This window comes from Tamandua tetradactyla, chromosome 3 (assembly GCF_023851605.1).
Source record: "Tamandua tetradactyla isolate mTamTet1 chromosome 3, mTamTet1.pri, whole genome shotgun sequence".
NCBI lineage: Eukaryota > Metazoa > Chordata > Mammalia > Pilosa > Myrmecophagidae > Tamandua > Tamandua tetradactyla.
This window is the reverse complement of record NC_135329.1, coordinates 201,341,443-201,356,950: the sequence shown is the minus strand read 5'-3', so window position 1 is coordinate 201,356,950 and position 15,508 is coordinate 201,341,443. Positions and strand designations below refer to the sequence as shown.

At 38.0% G+C, this 15,508-nt stretch overlaps 1 protein-coding gene across 1 annotated transcript in view; it reads right to left on the bottom strand.

The window, feature by feature from the left end:
• Nucleotides 1–15,508, bottom strand: part of NYAP2 (neuronal tyrosine-phosphorylated phosphoinositide-3-kinase adaptor 2) — a 214,668-nt gene that overhangs the window by 39,725 nt on the left and 159,435 nt on the right. The window contains exon 7 of the mRNA XM_077151801.1: nucleotides 9,126–9,229. Within this exon, the coding sequence (XP_077007916.1) occupies nucleotides 9,126–9,229 (104 nt within the window). The remainder of the gene's footprint in view (nucleotides 1–9,125; nucleotides 9,230–15,508) is intronic.

Genomic DNA, 15,508 nt, shown 5'->3' with positions numbered 1-15,508 from the left:
ATATAACCACTAAGTTACTAAGTAGCATCCTCAGTTTCCTTATCAGTGAAGTGGGGGTAATACTTTCCAGGTATGCTGTGAGAATAAAATTAGAACACATACTATGGGGGGCACTGTGTCTCCAGATAATAAGCCCTCAACAAAAGCCAGTTCAGGATAGGGAAGTTCAGTTTCATTTAGGGAAGTACTTTCAACTTGAAGGATAAGGTTTACTTTCAGCACAGAATTAAGAACACGGATTTGTCCAGCAAGTGAATAATAGCATGGAAAAACTGCAGATCTCTGGCACTTCTTGATAAGGTTCACACAGTGGGGATATATTAGTCTTAGTGAAATCTAGTGCATTCCTGGATTATATGCAACTCCAAGCCAATATTAATATAGTGTGAACATTTATTCTTAATCCCATATAATTTATGTCACAGATAAATTTACCCATTAATTGGGGGGACTGCTCTTGCCAGGAAATAATTTTAAGCTATATGTTTCACACATGTTAGTGGCAAACAAAAGAAATCAGGAAGGATTTTTTTTTTTTTCAGCCGGGAAGGTTTTATGGGTTCCTTTACTTTTCATTTTGTAAAGTAGGCATGAAAATATCCTTTCCTGGATATTTTACAGGAAAGTCACAATGTATGGAAGATGTCATAGACACTAATGAAAATGGCTGCATCCATTCATAAATAATGCATAGCACTTAGGGATTGCTGACTGTAATTCATTATTTTTCCCCTGCCAAAAGTATAGAGGTATATTTAAAAATGCAATAGCCTAAAATTGCAAGACTAAAATAATGAAAGAGCCCAAAACCAATATGATCAGAACATTTTTCCTGTATTTCAAAAAAATACATTATGCTTATTATCTGAACCAGTATATCTTCTCTGTCATAAAGCAAATTACTTGATTTAATTAGAGTGGAGTACAGGTTGCAAAGCATGCATCAGGCACTAGGTGGCGCTATATGTCCACCAACTATCATCCTACTTGCCTATTCGGTGCTGGCCAGCCTCACTTTCAGCCTGATGCTAATTGTAAGCACGCTTGTGGGTAAATACATATGCTTTTATATCATATATACATATGTGTGTTCAAACACACACAGACACAAATGTATAAGAAAAGGAGGCATTTAAAATTGTGGTAGGGACTGGCTTTAAGTAAATGTTGAAGTTGCAAAAATGTATCCTGTGTCTGTGCATCTTTCATCTCATCCTAGATAATGGCAGCTTTCCATATAGTCTTAACATTTTCATTAGGCTCATCCACACTTTAATTAGTACAGGAGAATAAATACTATTGGGGGAAAGAGAAGTTGGCATTTCTGAAATGATACCGTCACTGATTTCTACTTAGATATGGGATCTACAAGGCAAGAAGTGCCAGGTGTAGACCCCCATCACATGGTGAATAACTGAATATCCGACTTGCAGTGTATGAGAGAAAAAATGAATATAACAAAATTCCATGGTCTACCAAGAGGAGGGGTGAGACCCAACTGCCATGGATCAATAAGGGAATGCATTTTCTATAGAGAATTTTAAATCAGTGATAAATATGACTAAACTATATTGGCTTTTATTTACAAAAAGGCTGGCAGTACTATATAGGGTATGTGATACCAGGTTGAAATGGACCAAGCAGGAAAGGTGAATTTTTGGAAGAAGGAAAAGTTAAAAGAGAAAGGAGAAAGAATCAGGAATTTATATGCATATGATATCTCAAAAATCCTCAACAACAACCATACAAGGCAGATAGCACTGAGTTTTCATTTTGCAGGTACTAGACTCAGAGAAGTTGAGTAAAGTATTCAACTTCGCACAGCTCAATGGAACTCAGATTCTAACATGAATCTGACTTCCTCTAAATCTCAGGTTGCTATCCAGTTAAGTAATTAAAATAATAGACTATCATTTAATAAATGGAAAACCTGGGGAAAGTTGCATAACCCTACTTGGTCTCAATTATAATATGGGTAATAATAGTCCCCGCTGGATAGAACTATAGAGAGCACACTTAAGATGATGCAGGTGAAGCTCTCAGGACTGTATCTGGCACACAATAATTGTGTCAGAAATGACAATGAAACATATGCTTTCCACTGTGCAAATTCATCTAAAAACCCAGAACAAGTTCTTGTTCCTTCTGTGTTTTGTGACTGCTGTAGAAACATCTAAGTTACTTCACATTTTGACTTGTATAGCTCTGGTGGGTTGGGTTGACAAGTCCCTAGGCCCTGATGCTGAGGACAGGGCCACACACGAGTATTGGGACAAAACAGTCCACTGGCAGAAGCCTTCGGGTCCACTTGCCCCACCTTACCCCCATTTGTCAGTGGGCTTAAGACCTCTAAGGGGACTACCTCTGGCAGAATACATGCTCCCTCATACTCCAAAGGAATAAATGGAAGACTATTGTGCTGGGCATGGGGCCAGGGTTGGGGAATGAGTTTTTTGTTTTATTTTATTATACTGAATAATGGCATCATTAAGGGGCTGTTCATGAGATTAATGCGCTTGGAAAGGTGTCCCCCAAACACCACGCAACTTTAAATATACAAAAGTCATAAACGATAGCTTAATAATAGTATGTCAACATTTCTCCAAATGCACACTGTAGTTGGTGGTACAAAGCAATCTGGCTTTGTTTCTGCCATCTGAGTTCTTCGTATGAAAATGGAAATCAAATAATTACAATAGTTCATTACACATATTACCAGATTTGGTTGCCATTTAACGACAATAACAAATCTTTCTCCTTTAAATATGACATTCGTTAGAACTCAAAGAGAGCCTCAGGGAACAAGAGAGCTTTTTTACATTTTTATATGTGAATTCTACAGGACTGTAGAGGGCACACAGAACACAGTGCTTTTTTTTTTTGACCTCCCATTATTTTAATGTACCTATGCCACTATACATGGCAATAGATCAATATAGCCTCTGACAACCCTATTTGCAACATGAATTTATTCAGCAGTTCACACGGCCAGATCCAATCTCTACAATAAATAAAATTATTAAAACAAGTAACCATAATTTTGCAACATAATCTTCATTAACATGACACTTTATTTTACAATTGAAAATTAGTACAGATAAACCCTTCTCCAACATGATGCTAACATTGCATTCTAAACTTAGTCAGGTTTTCTAACTCCCCTGTTGGGCTTCTACATATATGAAAACGTGTCAGGTTAACTTACGTGCATATTGAGGAAAGTGATAAGAATTGTTTGTAAAATGTATCACATAGCCTAGAGGAAGCTCTGTGGGAGTGGGTCAGCTATGAATTAATGAAGTGAGTTCAACTTCTGCTGGTGGGCTGTATATTCTGTTTCTCCTTTTCTCCTATTTTCATCATGGGATACAGACACAAGTATATAATAAAATCAGTTGTGTAAAGGTGCAAATACCATGCAGAACATCCAGTTCAGGTCTAATAAGAGAATTTGGATTATCACAAGGTTTCAAATGTACATTGACTCAACACAAGCACGAATGGCTCTAGAGGCACCATCATAACCTTAAATCAGGGGTGCACAATCCCTCAAAGGCAAAGTCCCTACTTTCCCCTTCCCAAAGCTTTATTTTCTCCTGTCCATCACAAGAACTTAGCTTCTCGATAGAAAATGTATCAGATAAGACCTCATAATCAATGTGTTCTAAATCTACAGGGCATGGGGCTGAACTAACGCCTGCTTCATCTTGGCAAAACAAACTACATCTAAGCTGACACTGGTAAGGAGACTCTACAGAGAAAATGCCCAGGGAGCTTCTCTGCCCTTGGGTTTTGTTTTGTTTTTCTTCGCGATCATATGATTTAAAGGTGAAATGAAATAAGGACACAGTTTTTAAGGCTAAGTTTTCCCGAGTTGGGGACAGGCACTCAGTAGATGAAACTGGATTTCCTTCCCATGTCCTCATTTTATATCCTGGGATGTTCCAGCCACACTCTGTCTTCCTTTGTCTTTAGCCTACCCCATGCTCTCCAAGCTCCCGTACAATTTTCTGTGCAAATGTCCTGACTCTCTGGAAAGTTCAGAACTCACACACAGACCCTGAGAATTAGCAGTAGTTTTCTAAAAGTTTTAAGGCAGAGCATCACATATATACAAAGGAGCTGGGGAACAATTCAAAGCATCCTGCTGCTCTGGAGCCATTAAGGACTCAGGAAGAGGGACAAAATCCAATTTAGTGAGAATTTTTTTCTCAAATTTATGCACAGAGAGACACACTGAATAAGTCAACAAAATATCATTAAAGGCCACACCTCTTGGCACAAACTTTGCCAAAGAATCTGCTCTTAACCTTCACCTATATCCCTCCCATGTACTGATCCTAACAGATTTCCCATCTTCAGTTTTGTTTTGTTTTGTTTTGTTTTTAAGTATCTTGAAACAATTTTGGTATCTGGGCATAACCAGAAACACACTCTGGCTATACATCAAGCTATGGACACCCTCCAGGGTTCTGCCGTTACCCAGGAGAGCTGGCAGGATGCTGGCATGCTTCACAGCAGGGGCGCCCAGGGGAGAAGAGAAGACAAGTCCCCTTCCTCTCCCTCTCAGGGCAGCCCAGGCAGGCTTTTGTTCTGTGCTGCACAGGGGGCCTCAGGCTGCAGGGGTTACGGCAGGGGCTTGTCAGTTCAGAGGTCTGCCATCAAAAGGAATAGATACATGAGAAATAGTTGTGAAGGGGCAAGTTTATAGGGCGGGGCTTATTAGCCTGAATTACAGGTTTTCACTATACAAAAGGGGCTCAGCTGGTGAAAAGTTGTCCTGGATGATGTGGAAGCACAGAACAGGAGCGAATGGCTTCAGCGGAAAAGGCAGTGTGTTTCAGATCTCTAAAGAGATCTGGGTCTGTCCAGCTTGAAATGTGCCCATAGGAAACTATGGCTGGCCTTTTCTCACCCCTGCCCCCAAATAAAGGATCAGGGATGATCCAGTTTAGAAAAAAAAGCAAGCCACAGGGAGAAGGTGAAGTTTCAGTTCAATAGTTAGATCACTGCTAAGCATTGTGATTCCCTGATTTGGCACAGGGGTTCGCTATTTTAAAAATGTGAAGTGTGTAAGTGAGTGTGTGTGAGTGCATGTGAATGTGCAGAACGTGTCAGTTTGAGAGAGTGTGAGTGTGAGGGAGTGTGTGAGTGTATCTAAGTGTATATGGATATGTGAGTGTACATGAATATGTGCATGCATGTGCACGTGTATAAGAGTGTGCATGTAAGTGTGAGGGAGTGTATGTGTAAGTATGTAAGAAAGCATGTGTGGAGGAGGGAGTGTGTATATCTGAATGTGTACATCCAAGTTTCTGTGTGAGGGAGCAAGTGTGTGTATAAATATACGAATGTGTGTGAGTGTTGAGTATGTGAATGTGTACATATAAGTGTGTATGAGTGTGTGTGTGTGGCAGAGAGTGTGACTCTCATCTCCTTCCTTCCCAGAAAGACTAACCCAAACATTTGCTGGGAATATTTTTCCACCGAGTGCAGACACTCCTTTATACACATATCCTGGCTGTTCTGTTTTCGAAGGTTTCATATGGCTATGACGTTAGCTGCTGTTTCATCACCTGCTGCAGCAGGACAGTGGTGACCCCATCTCTAGTGGGGTCCTGGATCAGGCAGGCCTGTTCTTTGCAAGACATGGGAGAATCGCATGAATCCCATCCGCTCTCCATAAAAGCAGTCACACCTCATTCTTATGAGTACATAGATTTTTATTTCATTACAAAAAAAAATAGAAAGTGGCAAGTGCTCCAAGGCCATTTTATTACTTCCATACATTTTTACTTTTGTAACTAAGAAAAGAAAATAACTTCTAATTGCAGACACAGAAATGCAGTTTAATTTTCAAAAATTTGCATTATGATAAGTGCCAAACCACTTGGGTACATCACAATAAAATTCCAGGGAAATGTCACTTTCCCCTAATTACTCCATGCCTAGTCTATTTATTCAGGAGTGAATTAAGAAAGGAAAAAAATATGTGGTTTCATCTCTCCTTCCTGAGTTTCAGGGAATTTTTACATGTTGTAGAGAAAACTAAAATGCTTTAGCACCCATCTTCACTTCTTTCCTGAGCTTCCCATTTTCTATTTCATATTTTAAAGTTCCCATCAGATGAGATGGTTCAAATCTACAGAACTTGTGTCTGATGCAACATCCTGAAGCTGAAACAGATTGCAAAGCCAGATGAACATTACCTTCCTCTTTGGTTATATTTCAGTTCTGGTGGTGGGCAGTCACGTTAACCCTTGACACCACAGGGGGTCTCTCCCCAGGCTCTGCTGGGGGGCTCAGTCACTCTCTCCAAGGCTGCACTGGGGGGTGGGGAGGTGCTCTGTCACCTCCCCACCATTGGGGATGCTCCTGGGGAAGTCTTAGTTATTACTGGCTCCCTCCTTGCATCTCTGGAAGTGGGGGCAATGTCAACCTGCAGCACTTCTCTGAAAGCTCCAATTATGATATGAAGTGGTAAGTGACAAACCAAAACCGGGAGAGCTGAAATGAAATGAACGTGAGCAATCTGGGGTAAGCACATTTTCCTCTCCAGGAGCAGTAATGCCAAGTGACATGACTGAAATGGCACAGTCCTCCTCAGGCCTAGTGTGCTCAGTAGACAAGCATCATCAGAGTTCTGTTAAGAGTTAGTCGCTGCTTTTGTTTGTTTTAAATAGATCACATGGAGTTCTATTTCCTCCTTACTGGTAATTTCCTAGTAAGAAATTTATTAATCTCCTACTATGAATTTTGAGATTGGATGACTACTGGTAATTCAGCAGGGTGATTGTTTGATATTACTAGGAGCTCCATTTGTTAGTTAGATTTAACACATTTAAATGTCCTTCACTATTGCCTTGGGTGACTGAGCAAAGGGCTGTGTCCTGGTTGTGACTTCAGGAAACATCTCTGGCATGATTATGAGACCATGGAAATTAGCAAAGAAGAGGATTTTCTGGAAGTATGCATTAACTTTTGCTAATCACAGGAGTCCAGAGCAAATTTCTTCTGAGCTATGCCTACCCTTTTAGCTCCAGAATATAGAAGTAAGTCAAGAATACAGCTGGCCACACATTAACATCAAAGGCCTACTTTCTACTTCTTGGTCCTAACGGCCCATCTTTGATATGGCTTGTGGGCCGGCATTTCTGCCCGTGGGGAAGGAAGCCATTAGTGCACACGTATAAGCAGTGCGAAGAACTTTCCCATGTTCTATGTTTGGAAAAAAGAAGAGCATCCCATCAGGTGAGCAAAGAGTTGTTAATATAAAGGCACACAGAACTTAACTTATTTCTGTTTAAAGGAAGTATATGCCCTTCGGTTCAAGGGTTGAAGAGGCTTAAGTTGAAGTCCCTAGAAAGACAATTTGAGAAACAAATCAGACCAAAACAAACAAAACCAAACCTCACTGATATACTGAAGGTAATATAATACCAGGACCATGTATTAGGAAAATTAATTTCAATAATACAACCCTCTACCAGTTAACTGAAATTCTCTCCTTTCTGTATTCACTATATTTATATTTTAAATTTTACATATTGGGAAATGCAATACTTAGGACAGCCTTAATAAACTAAGGTGACTGCTATTCTTCATGAAGTTAATTGTGTTATTATTTATTAATTTGTCTCATTCCTTCTACTTTTTGATATCCAGAAAGTGTGTGACCTGATTGCATTTAGTTATAAAATCATTTAACATTTATAATACAGACACAAGAAATTCTAAGTAACACTTGATATGCCCTTGAGAGAGGCCTCTCATCTGTTGTATTTGTAGATACCCATATATCCATAAATCAAACCCTGTGTGTGCTTAAGTCAGATGAAAACACTGAGAAATACAAGGTCCCCCCATTAGAAAAACAATACAATTATTCTGCCCAATTATCTTTTCACAGTAGCTTGGGCAATTTTAGATATTGATGAGTATGTAATTTGCTAATCAGCGATGGACAGTTCTCATGGAGGTTCATTGCTAGATTTGTAATTTACTATTTCAGAAGAGTTTCATGAATCAAAGATTAAAGCTGAGAAGCAGAAAGAAACCACTCCAGGATGACATTATCCTATTTAACACCCTAACACTTCCCAGCAACAACAAGTAAGCTTCACAAAATAAGTCAACACAGTGAATTCCTTTAGTCTAAGTTATAGATAAGACTTTTAAGTGGAGCGATTTTTCCCCTATACTAAATTCCCATACACAGCCATGCACCCAAATGAACATCAGAGCAACATATCGTACTATAAAGGATTAAATATTTTAGTTTATGCCTTTATTTCTTTTCTCTTTCTCCAAGTAATAATAGAGATCTCATTTACCATGCATGAAGACACTTACATTCTCTTTCTGAGAACATTTTGGATAGTGTTGTGTATAAGAGAAAAAAGTCTTTTATTTAAGCTCGTCTTATTGTTCTACACTTTTTGGTAAATATCCTAGATTATCTGATCGCTCAATGTGTCTCTATGACCTAACAAAGAAGAAAGACTAGCTGCCATGTTCAATCCAAATGAGTTGGTGTATGAATATTTATCAGGACATCGATATTCACAGTTTCTTACAATCATGCTCCAAGCTAAATAAAAATAAAGGTAAATCTGCCACAAATATTACAGTATAATAATAGGATAAGAGCTAAGACTTATGTACAAATTCATTGGCAACATCTGTGCAAGTGCTGTGGACAAAACATTTAAAAAGAAATCTACACAAAACAAAGCAGATAAATTTATCAGATGTTGATAAATTTTCAAAGACAGTATAAAAGTACACAAAACATGGAGGAGAGAAAGAATTTTAAAAAATAATCACTAAGCCAATACATAGAGTACAAGTTTACTACATTCATATTACAGAATGATGGAAACCAGAGACAAAAACGATTTGGTAACAAACAGCAAAGAAAGTTTCACCAATCACAGGAAGATAGACTTTCCTTTTTTGGATGAAAACACAGACTGCCACAACTCATCCCACCCACCCATACACACATAGAAAAATAAAAGCAAATGCAAAAGTTGTCTACAGCAACACACGACAGACAGAAGTGGGAAGCGTTTGGTATGTTGCATCACAGGAAGTCAATCACGATTGGCTAACGATGATGGTACCTGGCTCTGTTGCAGGTCACTGGTTTGCCTGAGAGGAGTAACTGATGGAGGAGGCACACCTGATGTGGACGCAGACCGGCCTAATTTGCAGCTTACTTTAGGCTCTGTGGGGAAAGGGGGAAAGACAAAGAGTTAGCCCAGCAACATCTGTGGAGATTAAATGGCTTTTCAGACTCTTTTATTTTTTTTATTTTTTGCCACAAGTTCTCTTAATACACTAAAGGCTTTAGATGCCTGGTAATAATTGGCAGGTGGTTAAAAATTTCCTAACAGTTTACTCTCAAGGGAGCCTTATTCTCAGATCAGTTTCTGTGTAATAAAGGACAAATAATTGTTGCATAAGACTTGATCCCTTGCACATTTTACTACATTTAGCTTGTTTCCTATAGAAAGATTACTGGAACAACAAGACCATATTGGGAAAGAAGGAGGAAACATGACTATTTTTTTTTGTGCTTTATTTCCAGCTTTGGTCTATATCACTCATATCCTAACAATTTTATTCATCTCATCCAAATTTTCTATTTTGTCCTTCCTGCCTTCCCTCCCTCCCTCCCTTCCTTCTTTCCTTTCCCTTCCTTTTTCTTTCTTATAATTTTAAGTTTATGATATTGTATTTATCTTGACTGTATCTAGTTATGTTTTCATGTTTCATTTCTCCAATTTATCTAAATTTGCTTTAAATTTTATGTCCATCTTCTAAGACTTCTGCAAACTTTCATAATATTATTTTCAAGCTTAATAGACATTTCCCTAACTCTTACTCTCTTTTAAGAGCCCAGATTAGCTCCTTAGTTCATTGGCAAGGTGCTCAGGAGTTTAGAATTTTAGGATTGAGAGGGGTCCCTTCATCCAAGAATTACAGAATTCATGGGCTGAAGAGAACACTGATTTTAAGTTTTATTTGAACATATTTGATAAAGGGGAGGTGGAAAAGTTTAAAAAGGAAAAAAAATGACATTTGAGTTTCATCTCAAACTTTTATATTAACTATTAGTTTTTGAACCTCTGCTATATTCCAAATTTTGTTTGTGGTTACACTTAAATGATATATAATCCTAGAGACATTGCTTAAAGTCCTTAAGACTCTGTAAGTCCTTTATAGACTTATCTATAAATGACTCAATTTACAAATAAGCCTGAGGCTTGGTGAGGTTATTTGCTTGTCCCAAGTTCACAAATCTGGTACATGAAAGAGCCCAGATCCCATCACAAACTGAATCTTAGTTTCTATTTGATTCTCCAGGCCACATTGTCTTCATCCATACATTTCTAAGACAAGCATATCAATATAACAATTTTATGTTTCATTTAGTTAACATTTAAGTTCCTTGAGTATTTGCTTAATAATAACTAGGAATGCAAACTATTGTGGGATTTTTTTTTTGCATGGGCATGCATCGGGAATCAAACCCGGGTCTCCAGCATGGCAGGCAGAAATTCTGCCACTGAGCCACCATCGCACCGCCCAGGTAATGCAAATTAAACTACTACAGCTTTGCAAAACATCTTTTATTATAAAATTGACTTGAAATTAAACTTAAACAACCAGCTTCAAATGATGCTGCATCACTAAGTTACTGAGAAGTAATACACATATCAAGCAGGCACCAAACAGACAGAATGTACCCAGTTCTGTCAAAGAAAAGACAACATGCAGCTAATGCTGGGAAGGAGCACGATCTTTCTGCTATTTCCAGGTGAATTAAGCTTCAGAAAAGATCACTGACCTGTATCTCATGATTCTTTCACTGCCAACTTTGACCACTACCGACTACCTTCCTTCCATTTTACTCATCCTTCCCCCTCCTCTCCTCAGAGACACCCAGTCACCCGAGCACAGAATGAGACTCATCACACCCATTCACACGCAGACCCATTCACATGCACCCACAGTCACCTTTCTGCTTCCATCCATTCCCACCTATTAAATAACGCCGCATTTCCACACTGAAATCATCATCTTAAAGGGTACTTACTAATAGTCTCTTTCTGGCCAAATCCAGGATCTTTTTCCTGTGCCCCTGGCTTAGTAAGAGAAAATACAAAATGGACAGACTCTTGTCTAAGAGCCGATTCTGAATCTGGATAGTGTGGACTACATCAGCTAATTGTGATGGTAGGTAAAACAACAAATGGAAGTTATATATACAGAACTGAAGAAAATGCCTAATATTTTACAAGTGCTTTTAACGAATACTGCTTCTCACCACCTCTGCACACTTACACACACATGCATGCACCCACAAATTTGTGTGTAAGCACACTGATTTGCACATACACGTGTGTGTGCATGCATGGTGGCTCTTATCTCCATTTCCTCTTCTACATTGAATGTCATGAGCCACATCCCTTTTCCTTAAAATATCTTCTCCTTCACCAACTATGACATTCATGGTTTCATTTTCCTTCTCCCTTGATTCTTTTTGCTTTCTTGCTGGTATGGTCTCTTTGTCTGTTTGCTTTTTTCCTCTGTACTCTCTCTCTCATGGCTTCTTAATTAATCTTTTCTCTGTTGAATCACATAAAGGTTCCTACAGCTCTGCCCTCTCTCCCTGTGTTCTTGCTTCATTTTAAGCCCCATTGCCTTCTGGATGCTAGGCCATCTACACTGCCTCGTGACCCAAACCAAGTTCTAGCCTGTCCTTAATAGCTGTGATCCCCTTTCTGATTTTCCTATAGGTAGTAGGAATATTGCCTCCATTTTCCTAGAAACTAAGCCTTCAAATTCTGTATTTTTAAAAATCAGCACTTTTCTCTCTCTCTCTATAGTTAGTCTTATTAGTAATTTGCAATTTTCTTTTCAATGACTCCTGTATTTTAATCATTTTACTCCTGTTACTTCAAACTTGGGCCAAAAACATATAAGAAGCCTTATATACGCTGGACCCTGAATTCATGATCATTCTTTCCCAAACTAACCTGGAGATACTGCCCAACTGAGCTTTCTGGATTGCTTTTACGCCACCCAAGTTGTTCAAAATTTTACAATTATTCCATTTTTTATATTATAAAAGATTTAACTCTCTTGTCTAATTTTCAAAGATATTCTGTGATTTCTCTATGCTATCAGGCGCATCCTATTTTCCGCGGTTCCCTGTTCCCAAATATATACAACTCAGTCTTCCCTCTCAGTCTCCAGTTTGTATCCCTTTTCCATACTTATCCTCAGTTGTTCCCTTGCATGTGCCAATTGTTTCCCTCCCCTTTATCAAAACAAATCACATCCATTTTCCAAGACCTAGTTCCATGTGTACTTCTACTGTCAAACATTATGCGATCTTGTTTCCTCTCTTTCATTTCTGAACTCCTTTAGAATTTATATAGCATCTGCTGCCACTTGCCTTGGTTTTGTGCTTTTATGTTTATGGGGACCACATAATAAGCATTCAATTAATAGTCATTTTTCTTTCACTGATGACACTCAAATTTAAACTAGGAAAGGTCAATACAAACTCTAAAAAAAATACTTTGATAATATAAAGAAAACTGTTAAAAGACCTGGGTTTAAGACCTGGTTCTCTTACTTACCAGGGAGTAACTTCCAACCAAAGGGACCCGCTACAGGTCATTTCAAACAGGCATGAAGTTTGAAACCTCACCCTTGGTTCTGTACAGGTGAGTTATCTGCCCACCTATTCTTAAAAATACCATGTAATCTCTCTGACGGTGTTTAAATATGTTTGTGTCATACAATGACATAGATAAAGTGTCACCATAATTTGTAAATCATCTTCATTTTCCCATTAGACATAAATCCTTGCACTCCCTAGGTAACCGTATTTTATTATATATAATAATAGGTAAAGCATCCATCAGAATCCTGGCTGACACATTTTCATAATGTTCCAATGTTTCCCTATTTTCCATTAATGGGGTAGCACATTTAGTCACATGGAGAGAGAAAATTCAATATTTTTCCTAAGAAGGGATGGCAAATAATATTCATTTAGTAAGAAAAGAAATACTGCTTTTTCAGTAAGGTTCTTTTCAAGCTTATACTTAAGGGTTTACACAATGAGTGACAAAATTGAAGGCCTTTTAGCTTAACTAATGTATCTCTGGATTAACTCTCCTCCTAAATTCCCAGCCAGGCCCTGACTTAATCTGATTCTTTCAAATAGAAATAGACAGATACCTCTAACTCACACCGTGGGCCTCACTAAAATTTAGGCAGAACTCCCAATGCCATCAAGACCCAGAAAGGCCTTGTTTACCCACCTTAGATACCAGTCCAGATCATGTCTTGGTTTATCAAGCTACCCTAAGGCACTGAAACATAACCCCTACCCACCTATTGCAAACTGTAATGAAAACTAGCCAACCTCCTTACAGGCTAGTTCAAGAGTCGGGTCACTGTTCTGGTCCTGTCTTTATTTCTTCACCCTAGTCAACTCTTCAAATTCCAGCACACCTTATATGAGATATGACTAGCCTCCAGGGAGTGGCTGAGACTGATTACATAATTTCACTATGTACATACATACACACAGATGAAAACACATCATACACACACACGTACACTCCATTACATTGCTACTTAATGTGTCAGGTGGTAGAGGCTTTTTTAAAATTGTAAGGTTTATGATTTCTTTTTCTTATTCATTGTAGCTCTTCTTCTTTCAGTTCCACCACCGGGTCCTTAACTTAAATGCATTTGGGCTCTGTGTGGTGCTTATGGGACCAGATTCGTGGAAGAAATACTGATGTGGTTGGGCCCTCTGAGGTTTTTTTGGTCAAAGGAACTGTGTGCAATCTAGAAAATCCTAGAGAAGATCCTGCTTATAACCAAGCCTACTAGAAGTTCTCTAGCATTGTGGAATCAAACTTAAATGTCCAGTTCACTTACATTCAGAAATTAACTATGGTGTGGCTTAGGATCTGTGACACTGAAAACAGGAACTTTTCATCATGGGTTTTGCTAAGGTTTTATCGTTGTTTGTTTTTGTGGCAAGGGGCAAAAAGAAAAGGCATAGTACTCGAAAGAGATTTCAGATAAGAGTTTTCATCCCCCCACTCCCCCCAAAAGAAAACTACATGTTCCATTAGGAGACTGATCATAAACTAGAAGGCATTCTTTCTTCCTGCACACAAAGGAAAAACATCTTTCTTTGAAAACTCCATTAATAAATAGCCTTCATGTAAAAGTTACTGTTGTTTGCTCAATTTCAGTGATGATCTAGTGTAGGGAAAACAAGAAAGAGCAAGAAAGAGGAGAAATATTTCAGAATAGACACATACTCATTTTAACTCCTTAGAGTAAACCATTATCAATATATTATCATCAGGTGTTTCCTGGGAAGTGACTCATCATCATCATAAAAGATTTACTAAGTACCCATTGGACTGTGTTATTCAATAGTTAGTCCTTTTTTCTTTTTGTAATTTTTAATGGGTACAATCTTTCATTGCTTTTGTGTTTCTGTTGAGGAATATGTGCCTCCATATTGTGATAGGATAATCTACAAGGCCTCATACCTTGTTGCTATTACAGTGAGTACTGGAGTTCTCTTTGCTTTCAGAAAGCATAGAAAAATGACTGTTCTCATCCTCAGTATCTGCACAGCAATATGAGATTAGCACATTTTCACCAAAGAAAACACTTTCATCTAGCATCAAAGAAATAAAAGCAGTCAAATTCTGAGAAGATATATATTTTCTCCATCTCGTTTTTTAAATACACAATATTTTGTTGTGCCAGCAAAGTCATATCATGGTTTTCCCAGTCAGTAATGCTGTTGAAAGTTTCTAATCAATGACTCAGGGTGATATGGAAATCACAGAGAATCCTTTCATTAATACAACAAAGTTTGCTTACTGCAAACTCTACTTCTCTTTCTGGGAAGGCATTTTTTCAAAATAATGCATATGTTATTTGAAATAAACTGGCACCCAAGTAATGACAGGTAGTTTTGCCAGGACTATTTAAAAACCCTCACAGGTCCCAAACACTTTGCTTTAAAGTTTCTCTCCACATATCATGGCAAGTGTATTAAAATGTTTATGTCCCACATTAAATATGATTATTTGAATATATTTTTATAATTTTGCTTTTGAAATTACTGAACTGTGAGTAATCCAGTTGATTCATGTTTGGAACTATTTCTAGGAAGTAATCATGCACACTCAGGAATTTTACAGGATTAGACAATTTAAGCTAGAAATTGTTTTCAAACGTAATGAAAATGTTATATTGAATTTAACAATAAATGAAGTTGACCTAATGTCACACTTTGCACTGAGTTGATTAAATATTCATAGCTTTTAATGTGGCTTTTAATGTGGCAGTTTCTTTTGAAATTTTGGTGCTACTAGTTTTCTTTCTAATATCAAATATTTTTATAGAGCTGTGGAAAATTATAAGCCTAAGAATTTTGACGATG